Source organism: Podarcis bocagei, assembly GCF_964188305.1.
Source record: "Podarcis bocagei genome assembly, chromosome: 1".
In the NCBI taxonomy this organism is placed as follows: Eukaryota; Metazoa; Chordata; class Lepidosauria; order Squamata; family Lacertidae; genus Podarcis; species Podarcis bocagei.
The window spans coordinates 23,128,798-23,150,253 of NC_138125.1; the positions used below are offsets into that span (position 1 = coordinate 23,128,798).

At 47.7% G+C, this 21,456-nt stretch overlaps 1 protein-coding gene across 1 annotated transcript in view; it reads left to right on the forward strand.

The window, feature by feature from the left end:
- The window catches only part of ITPK1 (inositol-tetrakisphosphate 1-kinase), a 138,518-nt gene that overhangs the window by 33,234 nt on the left and 83,828 nt on the right, over positions 1 to 21,456 (forward strand). Inside the window, exon 2 of the mRNA XM_081174075.1 lies at positions 992 to 1,016. Within this exon, the coding sequence (XP_081030201.1) occupies positions 992 to 1,016 (25 nt within the window). The remainder of the gene's footprint in view (positions 1 to 991; positions 1,017 to 21,456) is intronic.

A 21,456-nucleotide genomic window follows, 5' to 3' on the forward strand; every position in this document is an offset into this window, starting at 1 on the left:
GACAGCCATAAAACCATCAGAATGTAAACTAAAATAATAATAATAAATATTTGCAGCTTTACTAAAGGACAGTCTGATGGGGGGGGATATGAATTTTCTTGGAGATTGCAGCAGACCTTTCAATGATGATGATGATGATGATGATAAATAATTTATTATTTATACCCGGCCCATCTAGCTAATACATTAAAGCATCAGTCATTAAAAGCTTCCCTAAAGAGGGCTGCCTTCAGATGTCTTCTAAACGTCAGATACTTGTTTATCTCTTTGACATCTGATGGGAGGGCATTCCACAGGGCGAGTGCCACTACCAAGAAGGCCCTCTGCCTGGTTCCCTGTAACTTGGCTTCTCGCAGTGAGGGAACCGCCAGAAGGCCCTTGGCGTTGGATCTCAGTGTCCGGGCTAAATGATGGCGGTGGAGACGCTCCTTCAGGTATACAGTGGTACCTCAGGTTAAGTACTTAATTCGTTCCGGAGGTCCGTACTTAACCTGAAACTGTTCTTAACCTGAAGCACCACTTTAGCTAATGGGGCCTCCCGCTGCCGCCGCACTGCTGGAGCACAATTTATGTTCTCATCCTGAAGTAAAGTTCTTAACCCGAGGTACTATTTTTGGGTTAGCGGAGTCTGTAACCTGAAGCGTATGTAACCTGAAGCGTATGTAACCCAAGGTACCACTGTACTGGGCCAAGGCCATTTAGGGCTTTAAAACTAGCCATAGGATGTCCTCTTTCTTCTGAACTTGGAGTAGAAACATTCAAGTCTGCAAAAATTCCATTCACTGGGTTGGCCATGCTCCTAAAAATCTGCCGTTCATGTCTAGAAAGTTTAGAATGACATTATTCTCCTGCATCTGTATGTAATGTCAGGTCGTAGACAGTTCAGTTTCCCCCAGCCTGGAATATGCTGTTTCTTAAAAAAGAAACTAAGGCAGTAGCTGAATTTAATTTCTTAATAAATAACTGTATTTTTCTACCTTTTCTTTTTCAGGAAAAGAGGGATAGAAGTTATACAGGTGAGTACAATTGTTTTCCCATCCCCCCATTCTTTAAAGGGGTTTTCTTTCTAAATCTCTTTATACTGTATTTGGTATCACTGCCTTTCAAGTTTTCCTTGCTTTGCGGTGGTGGACTTGTACTTCTAACGCTGGATTGCAGATAGTTTCATTATGCCATAGTATTGCAATTATGGGGTGGAAGCAGGCATTGCAAAACAACAACAACACATGGTTTCCAGAACACACTGCATTGCTTTTGGCACTCAAATTATGAGAACAAACATAGGGAGCTCCTAGTGCAATTCTCAGCATCTCCTTCTGGCTCCACCTATTTGTAGCCAAATCATGCCCTCCAGTAGCCTTTTAAAAAGAGGGTCTAAGGTGGCAGCCTCCCTCTGCCCCCCTGTAATCCAGGTAATATGGTTATTCCCCCTGTCCTGCCTTTCCCTTGTAATGTGGTGATGAAACACACAATGGGTTGTGTGTCTTATTATTACGTGTGATGGGGAGAAGAGGAGATATTAAGCAGAACGTCGCAGGAGAAGCCATCTGTTGTTGGCAGTGCCTTATATACACCTGTCAGGGAACTGACATCGGAGCTAGAGGCAGAGGGAAGGCTCTCAAATGATGCTGGAGAAGGGCCCAGCAGGGAGAGAAGCAGCTCAGCAGATGGGGAAGCAAATCAGCGCAACACCAGGGATAAAGGGGGGCAGATGGGGGAATCGGCGAGAGGGCTCCAGGACTCTTCACCGGACACCAGCGGGGAGAGCACGGGTCCTCCGCTACCCACGCCCTCCCTGCGCAGAAGACTTCCGCGCAGGGAGAGTAGGAGGAGACTTGGCGTCAAACAACTTTTATGTTGGAAAAGGTTTAAGAAACACCCACTGACGGATTCTGCTAGTGACTGAGGCAGCCACGAAGTGAAGGGCTGTCCAGACAGAAAGGTTTAACAAGGCAACACAGCCAGGAGTGGCGGTAACTTACGCACGAGCAACCCCACACTCATTACAACACCCAAAGAGTGATATTCATTGTTAGTCATACTCTGAGCAAAGGCATCGAAATCAGTGGATTTAAGTTGTTGAGGTCCATTGACTTCCATGAGTCTACTCTGAGTATGATTGATGTTGGAGATCACCCAAAGACTTAAGGGAAGGGGGAAAACCCCTATTATGAATGAATGCACAAGATGTGCCAGTAGAAAGAACGAAAAATGAAATACTCAACAATACGCTGTTATAAATGTCTTCAAGCATCTGGACTTGGCTAATGTCAGAAGGTCTACAGTGCTTTATAACCCGTTGCCCTGACTCAGTAGGAGTCACCCGGTGAAGTTTGCTTTAATTAAAAATCGTAATCCTTGGCTCTAGTCATCCATCTAATTCTTGGAGCTCAAAAATAGGGCAGCAGTGTCTCACTGAATGAAGAATCCAGATCCATGACTAATATTGATCGGCTGGAGATGTTGTACAATGACTGGTGTTGGTTCTTTTTCTTCTTCTGCGTTCCAGCGACATTAGTGCAAAGCAAAGGTTTTGCTGTAAAGGGATGGAGTGTATTTTTTTCAGTGCCTTGTAGTAAAAAAAAAATCCATTATCGCTAGTGAATCCTGTTTAAAGATTATTATTCAAGAACAAAATTTTGTACTTCAGAATAAGTGTAATACAGTGGTACCTCAGGTTAAGAACTTAATTCGTTCCGGAGGTCCGTTCTTAACCTGAAACTGTTCTTAACCTGAAGCACCACTTTAGCTAATGGGGCTTCCCGCTGTGTCTCCAGAGCATGATTTCTGTTCTCATCCTGAAGCAAAGTTCTTAACCCGAGGTACTACTTCTGGGTTAGCGGAGTCTGGAACCTGAAGCGTCTGTAACCTGAGGTACCACTGTGGTTACAAAAGCATAGGGAGGAGATCCTTACAGTTGCTTGCAGAACTGGAGATGCTACTTGGATAAAATCACCAGAAGAAATGGCTACAGCTTTTCTTGCTTTCAATTCAGAGGGGCTAGTTTTATGAGAATCTACCTACAGTGTGTTTTCATGGAAGAACATCCTTCCCACTCTGCAAGCGGGGCCCTATGCACCTTGCCAGCTTCTTGGTTCTCATTCACTCAAAAGACATCTCAGGGTTAGCCTCAGGTGTGTCATACTGGAGCTTGATTTTCCTCGCTTCCCAAAATGGATAGCAAAACCTCAGATTATTATTGCATAAGGATAAATGAATTGCTTTTGTCAAATTGCTCATAACCTGTTGCAACATTTCATGGCAGAACAATTTTGTGCGTTCAGAGAGGCAGTACTGGTGCCTTATCAATTGCAGATCACTGTTCCTCTCGAACAGGAATTTATGAAATCTCAAATCTAGGAGCAGAAGCGGCAAGTGCTTTTCCACCTTTCAGTTTGGATTTGCGTTTCTGTGTAAATGCACATACCAAGAGTACATTTTGAAGAGCTTGCTGAAAATGCTGAGAAATCAAAATAGGATAGACTCAAATTGAAACTTGCAACTCAGCTTGAAGTTGTAACAGGAATATATTAATAGATACTATTCTTAAAGATTTATCTGTTTTTACTTAACATGCTGTGCTTCCATCAGAAATATGACCCATCGGAACATATAGGAGTCAGAGTATTTGTCTATCTAAGATCAAAATGCTCTGAACACAGATTGGCAGGTTCTCTATAGAATTTCAGGTGGGTGTTTTCCAGTCCTAGTAGAGATGACAGGGGTTAAAAAGGGGACCTTTTGCATGTAAAGCAGCCCTTTCCCAAGCTGATGCCTTCTAGATAATGTCCAACTGCAGCTCCCACCAGCTCTCACCCGCATGGCCAACAGCTGGGATTATGGGAGTTTTATTCCAACAATATCCAGAGGGCACCAGTTTGGGGAAGGCTTACGTAAAGCATGTGTTCTACCCCTGAGCTATGGCTTCTCCTCAAGGCAGCTTACAAAATTCATATATAACTCAGGCAAACTAAAAACATCACAGAGGCACGCAAAAGTGCAGAGGATCAGTCTAAATAGCCTTCTCTGCTAATAAAGAAAAATTAACTGGCCAGTCCAAAGAGGGAGATTCTTATCAAGCAGGTGCTGTTAAGACAGCTCTTGCACATATAAATAGTCTTGCTTTTGGTGATGAATTGGAACAACATTTTTTTTGCCACAGTTGTAGTCTTAATTTGGGATTCCTGCCCTGCTAAATTAGCAGATTTGCCCTTTTAAACTGTGTTCCAATTCTAGCTTGATCTAATAGCGTCCTCCCCAATGTGTCAACTCTGTAATGCACGTCCTTCCATCATAAGAACAGCCCTGCTCGGATCAGGCCAGAAGTCCATCTAAGTCCATCCATCCTGTTCTCTCCGTGGTCAACTGGATGCCTATAGGATTCCGAACCTGAGTACCAGAATGCTATGCCCAGTTGTTACTGGTATTCAAAGACACAAGGCCTCCAGCAGTGGACACAAAATCTGGACATTGTGGCTAGAAGCCATTGATAGTCATTTCCTCCATTAAATTGGTCTCAACTTTTTCTAAAACCACCCAAGTTGGAAGCCAAGATTACTTATTGTGGAAGCGAATTCCAGAGGTTAACTACGCGCTGGATGAAGAAGTGCATTCTTTTGTCTGTCCTGAGTCTTCCAACATTCAGCTTCATTGGATATCTTCTTTGTGAACCCCCCCCCCCGCCATTGTGTGCAGCATTGGCCAATGAAAGTGTTCCTGTTCTCTTTAAATGCAAAATAGGTTATAGTTCAGTCGCAGCCCATGAGGCAGGAGAAAAAACTTGGCCAACACTCTGCAGTATTGAATATACTATGCCTGCTTGGCTTGTGCAAATATTTGTTCTCATGATACGGCACCGTTTCATAAATCTCTACTAAGCTTGTGACACAAAATTGCTGGTCACAATTGGAAGATGTCGTTTCTCTGCTGCGGAACCGTTCTGCATGCTGTGGGTGGAAATGCTGAAGGTTGCTGTACAGCACACCGGGAGGATTTAATTGGGTATTTTCACACCAGTTACTTCTGAAAATGGTCAACTCTTTAACTGTGGTTTATGTACCCTGTCACGTACCCTGGCTCTAGATTACGGTATTCCGGTCTTAGTGAAGTGGTAGGGGGTGCATTTGTGTTAAGCAGTAGGCTTGCATTTGTTCCAGGATTATATCCTCCTGATCTATGCTTAGGAGAAGCCGGCGGTGGTGGCTGCTGACAACAACTACAGTTCCGTATGTCTGCAGTCCTCTATTCTGTGTAGCCTGCTAATACTGTGTGCAGGTTTACTTAGAAAAACTCCCTGTTTAAAAAAACAAAACACTGAGGGTGTGATCTGCTTGTACTGGCATCATACCACCCATATACAGAAGCGGTGGTGGCACCCAGATTGTGGAACACCCTCCTCATGGATGCATGATTTGCACTGACACTACAATCCTTTCAGTGCCAGATTAAAACTTCTATTTGTTTGTGTTTGCCTGGACGTTTTTAAGCATTGGTTATGCCGTCCAAGTGGCTGCTTCTGTTTCTTTATCTGTTTAGAAATGGTATATCTAGTTTAGTTATGCCCATTTCACATCACTGTGCTATCCATGTAGGGGTGAATATCAGTTTATAAAAGTATGAGTTACAAATTTAAAATAAAAAAGATTAAAATAATGCTACATAGAGGATTGTTCCCCCCCAAACCTTTGCATAAACATCATAACATCACCTTCATTGAATTGATATCTGAATCACCCTCCACAAATATGTCCCAAGGCGATTTATGGACATACTCCTAAAAACAGTGCTCCCAATTTACTGTTGCTGGGTTGATGGTTTTTTGTTTTTGTTTTTTTAAAAAACAACACAGTGAAAATCTCCATCCTTTTAAAACAGCTGGATTCACCAGAAAGCTTCGAAGAAGCGAGTTTATCTTTAGCCAAAGTCAAGATACCGATGAAAACAGTTTGCACTAATTGTTGCCAGGCAACGGTTATTTTTGTGAAATGTTGAGGGCTTTACTTTTGGGTGAAACATTAGTAGAATAAGCAAAGAACAGCAGAATATATCCAAGGAAAGGGAGCTTATAAAATACATATCGTATACATAGAGACTCGTCTGGAAGCCCTCCAAGCCAAGCACAGTTTGAAGGATGTTGGTGAACTGTCTCCCTAGGATCAGGGAAATGGTATTTACTTTTCTTTGCCTGCGTGCCAATGGCTTACGAGAAAAAGGCACTTTTTTCTAGGATAGTTCAACTCTGGCTTCAGTGCCTAATGATGATGATGATGATGAAGATGAAGATGATGTTAACAGCATTTATATTCTGCCCTTTAGCCAAAAAGGCTCTTAGAGTGACTAACAAAACTCCATTCTAAGACAGTCCCTGCAGGGCATACAAGGAAATAAGCCTGGGAGGGAGGAGGAGAAAGCAAGCTCAGGCACACATTTTAAAGTTACAACCATTGTTAGTGGTCATTCTTGGTGGGTTGTCCTTGAATAGAGAGCAGCCCTTCTCCAGAAACAACCTGCCATCGGATCTGAGAGTGGAGCTGGTGACCACATCCAGGTCAGGAGAACAGATAAGCTCCTGTCAGAGTCCTCTCAGACAACTGTCTCATTGGCAGGTAGAATCCTCACAGGAGGGGGTTGATGAAATTAACTCTTCCTTTCATGCCATTGGCAAACATATTGGGGGTATCTAGGTGGCATCTATTTTGTGTCGGGGTTCCATTCCTGGCTCCCTGGCCTGACCCTGTTCTGCCCTTGGTGGCTGTGCGTCAGTTGGACACAGACAAAATGGTTGCCACCTGTAGACGGTATACGTGCCCCAGAAAGCTTGACTTTAACAAATGAATAGGCTTCTCAACTTTACGTAAGATTGCTGCAACCATTTTTCACTCTCTTGTGCCACCTTGCATCCATCTTCCCAAAGACAAAAGCCCACAGGGTTGTGTTATATCCCACAACCTTCAGCATGAATGCTGTAGTGGCAGTTAACAGGAAGATGAAAAAGAATGCATGCATGCCATAAATTGGCAGAAGGCAACAAACAAAATGCAACCAATAACTCCTCATTTGCTTATTTATCAGAATTTGAGAACAGTTGCTCTAGGGATATGTGGCATATTATTGTGTGTGTGTTTGTGTGTGTGTGTGTGTGTGTGTGTGTTTTTAAAAGGGCTATCCCAGGAGCTTTGTGTGTTGTGGTTCTTTAGGAGTATTGAATGTGGTGCTGCCTCAGTCTGGATTCTCAGCTTTGTTTTAAAGTTTCTTAAAATAGCATTTTAGGATTGTGTGGATATATTGGAAAGTGTGTGCGTTATCATCTTCAATCTAAGAAACAGAGTGGTAGCAATACAAAATTTACTGTGGTTAGAAATTAAATTGCATAATAAAAAGAGCCAAAATTTTGGGATGAAGTGTGCAAAATATATTCATGTATACGGGTTGCAGAGTCTCATTTTCCTTGGTGCAGAATGAGTTGCCTTGGAGCAGAATTTTATTTTTTAAACACAGAATGCTTATAGCTACTTCTCTCCCATAGTCTCTGTACAAGCAGAAGATGGTAAAATGGTCCTTGAATTTTTCAGATGTTGCTACAGCCCAAGGCATGGAGAGTGAAAAATGGTCTGTAGTAGCTAAGGGGAACATGCAGATAGACCCAAAAGACCTCATGCTTGAAAACAGGAATGCTGTCATTGGTTTTGCTTTTTAAGGAACAGATTCCTCTTTCTCCGATGTATGACCCACCCTAAAAGTTCTCAGTAGCAAATAGATGAAGAAATAATAAAGGGTCAATGCCGTTGTGGTTGTAAAATGGGAAATCACCTTGGTGACTGACTGATCCAGGGGTCAATGCTGGACAGTTAAAATTATCAATATTTTTCGGACAATTCATTAGTTTGCATGTATGTGCTGCAAATTGAATGGTTCCAAATTGGTTAGAACTTAGTGGTACTGCTTGTGCAACCTGCTCCTGCTCTCCTTATCTTCCTCATCCCCAAGGCGGAAGTTATCACGGAGCTAGGATAACTTTCAGTTCAAACACAACGGATTCATTCACCCCATACTGGAAATTCTTAGGCCATTCTTCCAGTATGCCAAAGAATCATTATTTCAGTTGTTAGCAGAGACTCCCAATTCTTGCCCCTCTCATTGACCAACACACTAATGCCAGGCAAAAGGTAGTTATTTATAGTGGCTGTCAGAGCTGCTTCAAGATCCTAGCTCACAGAGGATCACGCTAGCCAGCGGTCATTAAGTAAAAGTCTTTATTGAGTTACAGTTTCCATTCCCAAGCTGCTGCGTGCAACTCTACGTCTAATGGCTAGATCGGCGAAGCTCCGTCTGAGTCTCCGCCCCTTGTGCACCAACTTAATATCCTAGCCCTGCTCCACCTTTTCCGCCTGACTGCTCTCCTCTGGGTCCCTCTGCCCCCCGGGGTCTCTTCCTTCCGGGATTCTTCTGACGCCGACCCCCCGGAACTCCCTGTCTCCTTGCGCCGGGCTTTAGGACCTGGCTCCCTTTCCTGGCTGCCTACTGCGTCACTTTCCTGTGCATTTGAACTTGGCGCGCGCGCCCAACCTTCCACTTTCCGTCTGACCGTTTCTTCGCTCCCCGATGGAGGTGTGGCCACTCCTGACTCGTGCCCTCCCCCCTGTTGCGAGCTGCCAGCGCTTGATCTCTGGCGCTCTTCCTCTTCCCTGCTCTCTGGCTGTGACGCTGGTCCCGATTTCCAACTGCTCTCCTCGGAGTCCCCTCTGGCCCTATCTTCCTGGGGTGTCCCCCTAGGCTCCCCCCTTGCCCTGACCACTGATGCTCCTTTCTGTGAATCTTCTGATTCACTGGAAAGACTCGGAGATCTCGGGTCGTCGTCATCACTCATCTTTTCTTCTGCCTCCTCCCCCTCGCTCTCTGTTTCCTCCCTTGCCCTTGCCTCTGCTCCTGAACCCCTGACATCCATCCCCCCCTCGAAGCCCCCCGTTCCCCCCTCCCCTCCTTCCGGTGCGGGAACTGGGTGCTGCTGTGTCAGAGGGACGAACGTCGGATACAGTTCGCTTCCCGTGGCGGGCCTCCATCTGAAGTCTCCCGGTTCTGCCTCCCTGCTCTCGTCGACGACGGTCACCTCCGCTTCCATCTCTGTGCCGCCGTGCTCGAAACCAGGGTCGTCCCCGAAAACGTTCATGTCCGTCTCTCCCTCACTTCCTCCTGGCGGCGTTGCTCGTCCTGGACCTTCCAGCCACTTCTTGCGCCACTGCTCCTCTGGTCTATCGTCCCACCAATACGAGGGTTCTGAGGCAGATCCCGAAGGTGACCCCTCCGGGGAACGGGCGTCTCGTATCGGGTCCTCGTCCGAGTCGAACCCCCGGAACGTGCTGGCAGAAAGCGTTGGCGTGAAAAGCCAGTCGTCGAAAAAGTCTGCTGGCATTGGTCTATGTGGGAAGAGGGCATGAAACTCGTCTTTGAGCAGAGGTTCGTCCAAGGCGTAGCCCGGCACCCAGCTGTTCGCACTGGCCGGGGTGCCCTCCTTGGCGAGAAGGTATTCTACCCCTTCTTCCCCCCATCTGGAGTCCAAAATCTCCGTGACTTCGTTGATGCGTTCCTTCTGTGCCACTCCCGCGTGCCCGGTTCCTTCTCTGAGCGGACTCGGTGCCGTTCCGGGTTCCTGAAACCTGTGCGGTGCCTTGTAGGGAGTGAGCACCGATCTGTGGAACACCGGATGCATTCTGGAACCCTCCGGAAGCGCCAGCCTGAAAGCCACCGGGTTGACCTGCTCTTCGACTTGGTAGGGCCCCAGTTGCTTATGCCCCAGCTTCTTCTTGGCCAACGACCTGGCCGGCACTGCGTGGGCTGCTAACCAGACCCAGTCTCCCACATGGATCCCTTCGCCAACCCTTCTGTGTTTGTCCGCTTGCACCTTGTATGCATGTTTGGCCAGCTCCAGGTGTCGCCGCAGCTGATCGTGGACCTCCTGCAACTCCGACGCGAACGCATCTGCTGTCTGCGGCTCCCCCTCCCCCATCCTTTCCAGTCCCGGGAAGGTTCTGGGGTGCCTCCCGTTGTTAGCGAAGAACGGCGTGACCCCCGTGGACACGTGCTTCGTGTTGTTGTAGGCGAACTCGGCGAGCGGCAGGTAATCCACCCACGTCGCAGGCTGTTGATTCGCATAACATCTCAGGTACTGCTGCATGATGGCATTGACCCGCTCCGCCTGCCCGTTGGTCTGCGGGTGTCTCGCCGACGCCAGGTTGATCTTGACGTTCAGGAAGCCCATCAGCTTCTGCCAGAAATTCGAGATGAACTGTCGCCCCCGGTCGGACAGAATAGACCGTGGCAGACCGTGAACCTTGAACACGTGGTCTATGAACAGTTTGGCGGTTTGCTCCGCCGTGGCCACCTTGGCACACGGAATGAAATGTGCCATCTTGGAGAACAAGTCCACCACCACCAGCACGGCCGTCTTGCCCCTCGAGCTGGGCAGATCTGTGACAAAGTCCAGGGCCACTCTCTCCCATGGTTCGACCGGAGTTTGCAGCGGTTCCAACAGTCCGGCCGGCGGTTTGTGCACCGGTTTGGCCCTCTGGCAGGTGTCACACCTCGCCACGTAGTCCGCGACCTCCCCTCTCATTCCGGGCCACCAGAAGTCCCTGGCGACTAATTCCACCGTCTTCTCCTTGCCAAAGTGCCCGGCAGTGGGCGCGTCGTGCAGCTGCTGCAGCACCTTGGCGCGAAGTTCGTCTCCCGGCACGTAGATGGCCCCTTTACGAATGAGCAATCCATCTCGCAGCTGGAACTCGTCGGTCGCTGCCGTGCCCCTTTGCACCTCTGCCATCTTTGCTTGCGCGAAGGAGTCATCCTGCAACGCTCGCCGCACCGCCTCCAGGTCCACTGTTGCCGCAGCGCACGCCCACACTGTTGGTGCAAAGATGTGCATGGCGGCCGCTGGCTTGGCGTCCTCCAGATATTGTGGCTTACGAGAGAGAGCGTCCGCCATGATGTTGGTGTCCCCCGGGACATACTCTATTCGGAAGTTGAAGTTCGCAAAGAACTCAGCCCAACGTATCTGCCTTTGGTTCAGGAACTGTGCCGTGCGCCAGTGCTCCAGATTCTTGTGGTCCGTGCAGACCTGCACCGTGTGCTTGGCGCCGATCAGGAAGTGCCTCCATGCTTTGAATGCTGCATGAATCGCCAGCAACTCCCTGTCCCAGATGGTGTAGTTCTGTTCGGACTTGCTGAGCTTCCTGGAGTAAAACGCTCCCGGCCGCCAAACCCCCTGCGGGTCTTTCTGCAGCAGGACTGCTCCCACGGCTCTGTCCGAGGCGTCTGTCTCCACCCTCATCGGCCTGCTGGGGTCGACATGCAGCAGCTGCTCTTCCGACGCGAAGAGACGCTTGAGTGCCTGAAAGGACTGCTCCGCCTGCTCTGTCCAGATGAACTTCTTTTTCTTGGAGCTAAGCGTGTCCGTGATGGCCGCTGTCTGCATAGCGAAGCCTTTGATAAACTTGCGATAGAAGTTCGCGAAGCCGACAAACCGTTGGACCTCCTTCCGGTTGCGTGGGCTCTTCCAGTCCAACACCGCTCGAACCTTGGCGCTGTCCATGGCGAGCCCCTTGTCAGACAACTTGTAGCCCAGAAAATCCACCTCCGTCACGTCGAATTGGCACTTCTCCAGCTTGGCGTAGAGCCTATGCTGCTGTAGCCTGCTTAGCACTTCTTTGACGTGTCTGTCATGCTCCTGCTGCGATTCCGAAAAGATCAGGATGTCATCTAAGAAACAGACGCACGTCTTGTAGAGGAGCCCTGCTAACACGTGATGCATGAACGCTTGAAAAACGTGGGAGCCATTTTGCAATCCAAAAGGCATAACTCTATATTCGTAGGTGCCCAGAGGCGTGAACATGGCCGTCTTCCACTCATCCCCTTCCCGCATGCGAATGAGGTTGTACGCCCCTCGCAGGTCTAACTTGGTGAACACGCTGCCCTTCCGTACCTTTGCGAGGAGGTCGTCGATTCGGGGCATGGGGAAGTCCGATGGCTTGGTCACACTGTTTAAGATGCGATAGTCCACCACAAGTCTTTTTTGGGGTGTGTCCCGCTTCTTAACAAAGAATACAGGACTGCCCCCCGCTGCCTTGGACTCCCGGATGAAACCGCGCTCCAAATTATGATCTATGAACTCTTTGAGTTCCTGCAGTTCGTCCTCAGACATGGAATACAGCTTCCCTTTAGGCAGCGCCGCCCCCGGCAGCAGGTCAATTTTGCAGTCATATGGTCTGTGGGGGGGTAGCCTGTCTGCCTCCTTCTCGCAGAAAACCTCCAAAAATTCTGCGTACTTGTGGGGAATCGCTTGCAGCGTGCCTAGCAGCAGCTGTGACTCCTCTTCCTCTCCTTCCTGCCGGGGAACGATGCAGTGTTCAGCACAAAAGGAAGAGCCGAAGGTCATCTGCCTCTGGTACCAAGCCAGCGTTGGGCTGTGCTTGTCCAGCCAACTCATGCCCAATACAATGGGCGTGTCCGATAGTTGAGTGACGTTGAAGCTGATGATTTCCTTGTGATTCCCAAGGCGCATCACCATTGGTGGCGTCTGCTTCACCACTTGCCCCCCTAGCAGCTCCCTGCCATCCACCGTGACCACCTGCAGGGGCAGCGTGGCCGGCAGCAACTGTATAGCGTGCCGGTCTACAAAGTCCTGCCCTATAAGTCCTGCGTCCACTCCTAAAGAAAACTTCATTAGATCCCTTAGACCTATCCAATTACCGCCCAGTTTCAAATCTTCCATACCTGGGTAAGGTAATTGAGAGAGCGGTTGCTGAACAGCTTGGTAGGTTTCTGGAGGAAACATCGGCATTAGATCCATTTCAGTCCGGTTTCCGTCCTGGTTTTGGGACGGAGACGGCTCTGGTTGCCCTAACAGATGATATCCGTAGACAACTGGATCGAGGCGGGTCAGGACTGCTGATCCTTTTAGATTTGTCAGCAGCTTTTGACATGGTCGATCATGATCTTCTGGACCATCGCCTTGCAGACGTGGGGATACAGGGCATAGCCCGTAACTGGTTGTGCTCTTTTATCTCTGGTCGGGGACAGAGGGTGGCACTAGGGAGGGAAATGTCGTCACGCCACTCCTTGGTGTGTGGAGTGCCGCAGGGCGCAATTCTCTCCCCAATGCTTTTTAACATCTTTATGCGCCCCCTTGCTCAGATTATCCGGAGCTTTGGGCTGGGCTGTCATCAATATGCTGATGACACTCAGCTCTATCTACTGATGGATGGCCACACCAACTCGGCCCCTTACACACTGACCAGATGCTTGGAAGCTGTGGCTGGATGGTTTCGTGGGAGCCGATTGAAACTAAATCCTTCAAAGACAGAGGTCCTATGGCTAGGTCGGGATAGCATGGGGATGAGGGACCAACTCCCTTCTCTTGCGGGGGCCCAATTAGTGCCATTACCTTCCGTTAAGAGTTTGGGTGTAATCCTTGACGCCTCCCTTTCCATGGAGGCGCAAGTCACAGCAACAGCCAAGGCGACATTTTTCCACCTTCGCCGCATCAAGCAGTTGGTCCCTTACCTTTCCCGCCCCGACCTGGCCACAGTGATCCATGCGACAGTCATCTCCAGGCTTGACTACTGTAACTCGCTCTACGCGGGGCTGCCCTTGAAGCTGTCCCAGAAACTCCAGCGGGTACAGAATGCTGCAGCGAGGCTCCTCACAGGGTCTCTGCCATGGGAGCATATTCATCCAGTGCTTTTCAAGCTGCACTGGCTCCCGGTGGAGTACAGGGTCAGATTTAAGGTGCTGCTTTTGACCTTTAAAGCCCTTCACGGCCTAGGACCCTCGTACCTACGGGACCGCCTCGCCTGGTATGCCCCACGGAGAGCCTCAAGGTCCATAAATAACAACACCCTAGTGGTCCCAGGCCCTAAGGAAGTTAGATTGGCTTCAACCAGAGCCAGGGCCTTTTCAGCACTGGCCCCAACTTGGTGGAACGCTCTGTCTCATGAGACCAGGGCCCTGCAGGATCTGATCTCTTTCCGCAGGGCCTGTAAGACAGAGTTGTTCCGCCTGGCCTTTGGATTGGAGCCAATTTGATTCCCTCCGCCCCCTTTTTCTTTTTTCTTTTCCTTCTCCTGCAATGAGGCTCCATTTTAATATTTTAATGTTCCATTATTTTAATGTTGTATTTTATTTTTGTTTTTAAGTTGTAATCACTCATCTTGTTTTTATTATTGCTTGTAAGCCGCTCTGAGCCCGGCCTTGGCTGGGGAGGGCGGGGTATAAATAAAAAATTATTATTATTATTATTATTATAAAGTCCGCATTGCTTCCCGAGTCAATGGTGAGCGGCACGTCCATGGTGATTCCATTGGGCAGCTGGAGCGATGCGGTGAGCCTCACTACTGGTTTGGGCGGGAGGGGGTCCATGGGCTGTGAAATTTCCGGGGACTTCTTCACTGACACGTCTGGCTGGGCCCCATTGCCTCTTCCTCCAGCCAGACATCGTCGTTTCCCTGCTGTGGTCCTCCTTGTTGCGTTGCTGCAGTTACCATTGCTGAGGCTGCAGTGTGCTTGTGGAGCCTCCGGGGACACTCTTTCACCATATGCCCTGGATCCTCGCAGATGTAACACTTCCTGTTCCCTCTAGGAGGCTTCGCTTTCACTGTTGTCGGTGCTAGGGCTCTGGCTGCTGATTGAGCCCTTGCACTTCCAACCTCCATAGGTTCCACCCCTCCTCCTTGTGGAGGCGTGGATTGCGCACGCGCTGCTTCTCTGGGAAGGAAGGAGGAGCCCCTGGCTGGTTCGCGCCCTCCACGCCCTTCGTCCCTGCTCCACGGACGTTCTTCCAGCCGCACCCCCACGGCTAGCGCCCTCTGAACGATCTCCTGCGTGGTCCGGGGTCTCTCCCCCCTCGCAATTTCATCTTTAACAGAGCCGTGCAATCCCTCCCAAAACAGGTCTCTTACAGGAGCCGAATCCCTGTCCCATTCCAGAGCACTGACCAAAGCGAAAAAGCGGGCATGATACTGCCTTACGCTGGCCCTCCCTTGTTTCAGTCCATGTATCTGCTGCCGCGCAAGATCCACGTCAATGCTTGATAAGAAACACCCATCCATCGCTTTAATAAAGGCATCCGCATTTTGGAGCGCCGGATCCTTATCCCTCCACAAATTGCGCAGCCATGCTTTAGCTTCCCCATGCAAATGGGACATGATGAACCCCACCTTCTCTTGCTCATCTCTAAAGTCTTTTTTCAGCAGTTCCAGTGCGCACATTACATCTGCTCTAAAGTTGGGGTACTGCTGCAGGTTCCCATCGAAGTGAGAGACCAGACCGCCTGTTCGTCTCGCCAACCCAATTCCCTCCTGTTTGGGTGTCAGTTGCCCGTGCTTCGTAAGCATGTCCAACCTGACCTGGAGATCCCTGCAGGCGGCAGCTGCCTCCTCCTCTCTCTTCCTGGATGCGAGAGCCTCGGCATTCAGTTGTGACACTGCTTTTCTGAGTTCCTCTATCTGCTGCTCAGCCGTCATGTTGTCTGCCGTTCGTGAGCTAGCTAGTGGGCACCTGCTTCTCTCCTCTCCTCGAGGCTGTAGATGCCCACAATTAAGGGACGGAGCTTACTGTCAGAGCTGCTTCAAGATCCTAGCTCACAGAGGATCACGCTAGCCAGCGGTCATTAAGTAAAAGTCTTTATTGAGTTACAGTTTCCATTCCCAAGCTGCTGCGTGCAACTCTACGTCTAATGGCTAGATCGGCGAAGCTCCGTCTGAGTCTCCGCCCCTTGTGCACCAACTTAATATCCTAGCCCTGCTCCACCTTTTCCGCCTGACTGCTCTCCTCTGGGTCCCTCTGCCCCCTGGGGTCTCTTCCTTCCGGGATTCTTCTGACGCCGACCCCCCGGAACTCCCTGTCTCCTTGCGCCGGGCTTTAGGACCTGGCTCCCTTTCCTGGCTGCCTACTGCGTCACTTTCCTGTGCATTTGAACTTGGCGCGCGCGCCCAACCTTCCACTTTCCGTCTGACCGTTTCTTCGCTCCCCGATGGAGGTGTGGCCACTCCTGACTCGTGCCCTCCCCCCTGTTGCGAGCTGCCAGCGCTTGATCTCTGGCGCTCTTCCTCTTCCCTGCTCTCTGGCTGTGACGCTGGTCCCGATTTCCAACTGCTCTCCTCGGAGTCCCCTCTGGCCCTATCTTCCTGGGGTGTCCCCCTAGGCTCCCCCCTTGCCCTGACCACTGGTGCTCCTTTCTGTGAATCTTCTGATTCACTGGAAAGACTCGGAGATCTCGGGTCGTCGTCATCACTCATCTTTTCTTCTGCCTCCTCCCCCTCGCTCTCTGTTTCCTCCCTTGCCCTTGCCTCTGCTCCTGAACCCCTGACAGTGGCTTTGAAAGAATCCGCTGAAGAATGGATAGAAAAGACATCATTGAGGGGAGCTGATAGGATATAGGATCATAGCATAAGGAAAACCAAAAAGAAGAATGTTGACTGGTTGTGCAAATAAAGGAAAGCTTTTAAGTCTTGTTGACAGAAGCATGGAGCCTTGTGGTTTAAATGCATGCAGAATAGTTTGCTGCTATAAAAACATTTTACAGAAAACTCTTAATGTACCCAGTAGGTGTTGCCTTGCAAGGAGAAGGGCCATCATGCTACTAGAACCCAAATCTAATGAAACTGAATGTTGGAAGAGTTAGGACAGACCCTGCAAGATGTAATGATGATCACCAACATGGATGGATTTGGATAAAGCAGTGTGCTAGACATCTCCCCGGAGGCTGTATTGGTAGCAGCATCAAGATCAGTGTGACAATTTTGTCCTCAAAGTGCCTAGCAAACTTACCGCAACAGGCCTTTGATGGTTACAGTGCCCCACAAAGTAAGGCAGGTAGTACCAGGTTTCCAACCACCCAAAAGAGCTCTGCTGGGTGGCTTCTTGAGGACACAGTGGAAACAGCAACATGGACCTTTTTTGCTGCAAGCATCACTATCTGATAGTTTTGGCTGTGCTTTTTAATGGCTGTTCAGTCAGCTTCACACTGAGTTTTGCACCACTTCCTCTCTAACTGTAGCCTGTCCTGCTTCCTTGCTAAAACTTTGGGTTGTGCAGAATGAATGGTGTTAATTGGCAGAGTACCCGTAAAGAAAGAATTTAAGCATCCTCAGACAACATCACCCATGCCAGGTTTATCAAAGATGAGAAGTTGCTGCTAGAGCCTTCCGGACAATGCTGGTGCATAAGAAGTTTTTAAAAAACTGTTTAGAATTTGGATAATTAAGCAAGCAGTGCACCCTTGGTGTGCTCCATTTAAAGAACAGTACTGTAAAAGTTACATAAGGATGATAGCCCCGTGGACACTTCTGATCTCAGTATATTCTGCATTGGTTCTCATTTGTGATCTCTGCAAAGAGGAGGGCTATAAAGTCAAGTGCTATTTATGAGGGGTTATGCTAAGGCTTTTCATTTTGATTAAAACCAATATTGAACATAGTAGGTTGTAAATGTTAATTTCCCTTGACTCCCGGTGGATTGAGGTTTCGGCGCCTTTCTTTATTGGAGCTCTCAAGGTTATGTACGGCCTTGTGTGCATGCATTTCCAAATGGTGACATAGCAACCGGGTATGCTGCAATGATGGACAACATGGCAAGAGCAAGGGTGGATGATGAAAGCCTGACACTTAAAAAGAAACATCTCCATTTAGGTAACAGAAGTAAAAATTCACTTGAAGTAAAAGTAAAAATAAATAAATGCTTGACTTGGGTTTTAAAAGTTGTGCATTTGGTATTCCTCAAATGTCACTGAAACATAACTTCTTATAGTCTGCTTATTATTTTCCCTGTCTCTTCACCACAACTTTTCAAGTTTTTCGTCGCAGTGTGTAAACACTGGGCGATAGTAGCTGGAGCTTGTATACAACCTCAAGGAGGCCTTGCTTTGATCATCAGGGTTTTAACTAAATCCAGCATGACATACTAGGCAGAGATTGAGCCAAAGCAGATCGTTCAACAAGCCAGCTCTTATAGGAACCCATGGGGTGGGTTGATGAGTGTGTGTGTGAAGGATCCTTTGTTAATCAGTGTTTGTATGTTTTGTTTTGTTTTGTTTTTAGATGAGCCTTACTAACATTACTAAGGCAAAACATTTGGTCAAATGAAGGGTAGATCACCAGACATGTGGATAAGTAGGTTAGAAAAACCTGTTTCAAGCCATGATTTCCCTAATATCAAGTCCAGTAGGTTGCTCCTATTGTCGCATGAATTGAAGTTCCACATGCATAACAGGACTTTCCCCCTTTTCTCCTAACCATTAGTTCATTTGTATATGCACAGCATAGCATAGATGAACAAAAACATAATTCAGCCAAAATGAAACATTTTCTTTTGTTAGAGACCTATGGATTGCAAGTTTTAAGCAGTTCATTTACCGGTAATCTCTCCTATTGAACGTGCTTAGCTTCGTTGGATTGTTCCCAAAGACTTTTGTTTACAATTAATAAGAAGTCTCCAAGGGCATGCTGATCTAGTTCTTCTCTTTCCTCCAGCACAACAATGTTTTCCAAAGAGGATCTAATAATAAATAAATCCAGTGGTAGATTTATTATAATAGATTTATTGTAAACAATACCCTTTGCTTTCTTGATCTTAATCCTGATTGTCCACCTGTGGAAGCCATTGGGGGCTCTGGCTACCATTTTCAGTTAGAGATTAGCTTTGTTATGATTGCCCTGGTTTTCTTGTTTTTTGTTTTGGATAGAACATTTTAAAGGAGCCTCTATTTTGGCAGCTGTTGCTATGTTTTTTAATATCTATCTATCTATCTATCTATCTATCTATCTATCTATCTGTCTATCCCCATTCTAGTGTATATGTATCACTTGGGGCAGCTTACAGCATATCAAAATTAAAAACAACATAGAAAATTACAAAAGACAGAGGGCAACAGGTAAAAAATTATTAAAGAATTATAAAACAGAAGCCTGTTGGAATACAAAGCTATTAAATTGCTGGCAAAGGACACTGCGAGAGGGTGCCAGCTGCATTTCACGTGGCAAGGTTTTCCATAATCTGGGTGCAGCCACTGAGAAGGTTCTCTCTCATTTTGTGTCGTGATAGTTGGGGCTCATTCCCCCCCCCCAAAAAAAAATTATTATGGCTGGAAACCATGGTAACAATTTTTCCTGTTACCTCATGATGACGAGCTGAAGTAGTGCCACCATCCTTCCTGTTCAGTATTTGTGCACTTTGCTATAATGGATGGATTACAGTCTCACCCTGAGTGCTGTTTCTCAACCCTTGAAAATGCCAGAAGAACCAAAGCTAGGGAAACCTTTGTGTGTGTGTGTCTGAAGTTGGCTTGAAGCTGGAAATAGGTGCTCCTTGGTGTAGAGGCCACCTGGGCGTCCTGTGACAATGTTGGGTCCAGGAGTTCCCACAAGCTATGGACTTGCTCATTCCAGGGGAGTGCAGCTCCTTCCAAAACAAGCCATCCCCCTACCTCCCACAGATAAGAATTTGGGAGTCACTGGGGGTGCGTGGAACCACTGAAGTACAGTGTCTTGAACCCACACCTCCCTTTACCACTCCAGAAAGATGTTGTGCTCAAGTGCATTGAAAGCAGCTGAAAGGTCAAGGAGAAAAAGCAAGGTTGCTTTCCTTCCAACAAATCAGTCAGGCTGACCAAGGCAGTTTCAGTGCCATAACTGAGCCTGAAGCTGGACTGAAATGGATCCAGACATACCCGAATCTGTGCCGCCACAACCCTCTCAAGCACCTTGCTCAGAAAGGGGGTATTTGCCACGGGGCGAGTTGTTTAATGTTCTGGGTCCCCTTTTAAGGAAGGGATGCACAATTACCTCCTTTGAGGAGATGGTTTCTCCTCCTCTCTTCTTCAATAAAGCATCAGACACTTCCTGGACCCACCCAGTCAAACCTCTATGGTTAAGATGGGCAGAGAGCCAAGGAGCCAATTATGACATTTGCCATGTACTTCAGACTTCCTTTGTCTGCCTTCACTGTTGCAAGGTTTTGTATATAGCCAGTAGTGTACGTCTATCAATGGTAGCAATTTTTTCTGTGACAGATGATTGCTGGAGCTTTCATAGCTGAAACCTGGGAGCTACCAGCTCTTACATTTCTTTGCTTCCATCAATGCAAATGTGAGGGTGACAATCTTTCTTTCAGAATACCTTGTCCACTGGTATAAATTCTTGCTCTGACACAAACGAGAACTGGACCACGCTGATGGAATTGCTAACTGACTTTGAAAGTCACAGTGCTGTGAGATGGGGCTTTAGTCAAGGCTCTTTTCTGACTTCTATTTGGGAACCGTTCAGATGTGATTTAATATAGTTACATTAATTGGGTTTAAAGACGTCAAAGGTCCTAAACTTTAGAGGACTGTGGTTTTGTAATCAAATCTTTTAGAAATGGGAAGAAGAATGACTACTAAAGAGGGTTGCTAGATTAATGAAGATAGCATTTTGTGTTAATGGAATTGCCTCAGGCAGATGAACAGAGGCCAACAGTGAAATAAGGCACTTGGCTGTTTTGGCTGCTTACAGTTTGGAGGCTCATATTTTGAGCTATGCAAATAAGTGCTTTGACATAAGTGCTATCTCAAACCATCAGATTATTCACCTTCTGCATATTCATTGCTAAGTGATTTTCTAAAACCGCGGAATTTTAGATTTAGCAAGATAGCATCCTCAAAATTTTGCCGTGACGCCCAATTAACTCCACTAAAAGATTTTCCAAGTCGATGAATTCAGGGTGATCCAATGTAACTTGTTTAGTCCTACTTTGCAGATTTTGTGGAGTCCCGCTTTTATTCTGTGTGTCTTTCCAAGGGGTTCATACAGTACATCTTTCAGGAAGCTGTGTGAGTGATTTTCGGATAAAGTTTCATAGTCCTTGGTTGGACCTTCATCCTTTTTTGGATGATGCAGTGAGTTTTATTATGATTCTGGTTTCAGTGACACCTATAAACATGATGCAGAAGCCCACTTGGACTTACTTTGTTCTGAAAAGAAGATAGTGGGAGAAAATGACAGCTGCTCTACATGGGCTTACTGTCAGGCTTAAGAGCAATACTATATATAAAGAGGATTTTAGTCAAACTACCATTGCTTTCTTGCTCCATTTTTTATTTTATTTTTTGTAAAGAAAGAGCTTCGAGTGAAGGTCAGTCCTTTCCCCCTCCTTTGTACCCACTGGGAAACTGAACAAACCTGGTGTACCTGGAACTGAGTATGACAAGTGCAGCTGAATGAGACACAGCTGCGAGCAGCCTGAGGAAGTACCATCCACCTTGGGCCTGCCCATAAAAAACAGGTTTAGAGTGGGAGACCAGATGATATCTGCTGTTTCCAGGATCTCTTCTCATTGTGTGACTTTTGTTGGGTGAGCTGAGTGTGTTTGGGCCCTGGGTGAGAACCTAGAGTCTGAGAGGGAGGGTGTGTCAGAAGGAAAATGAATTGATATCAA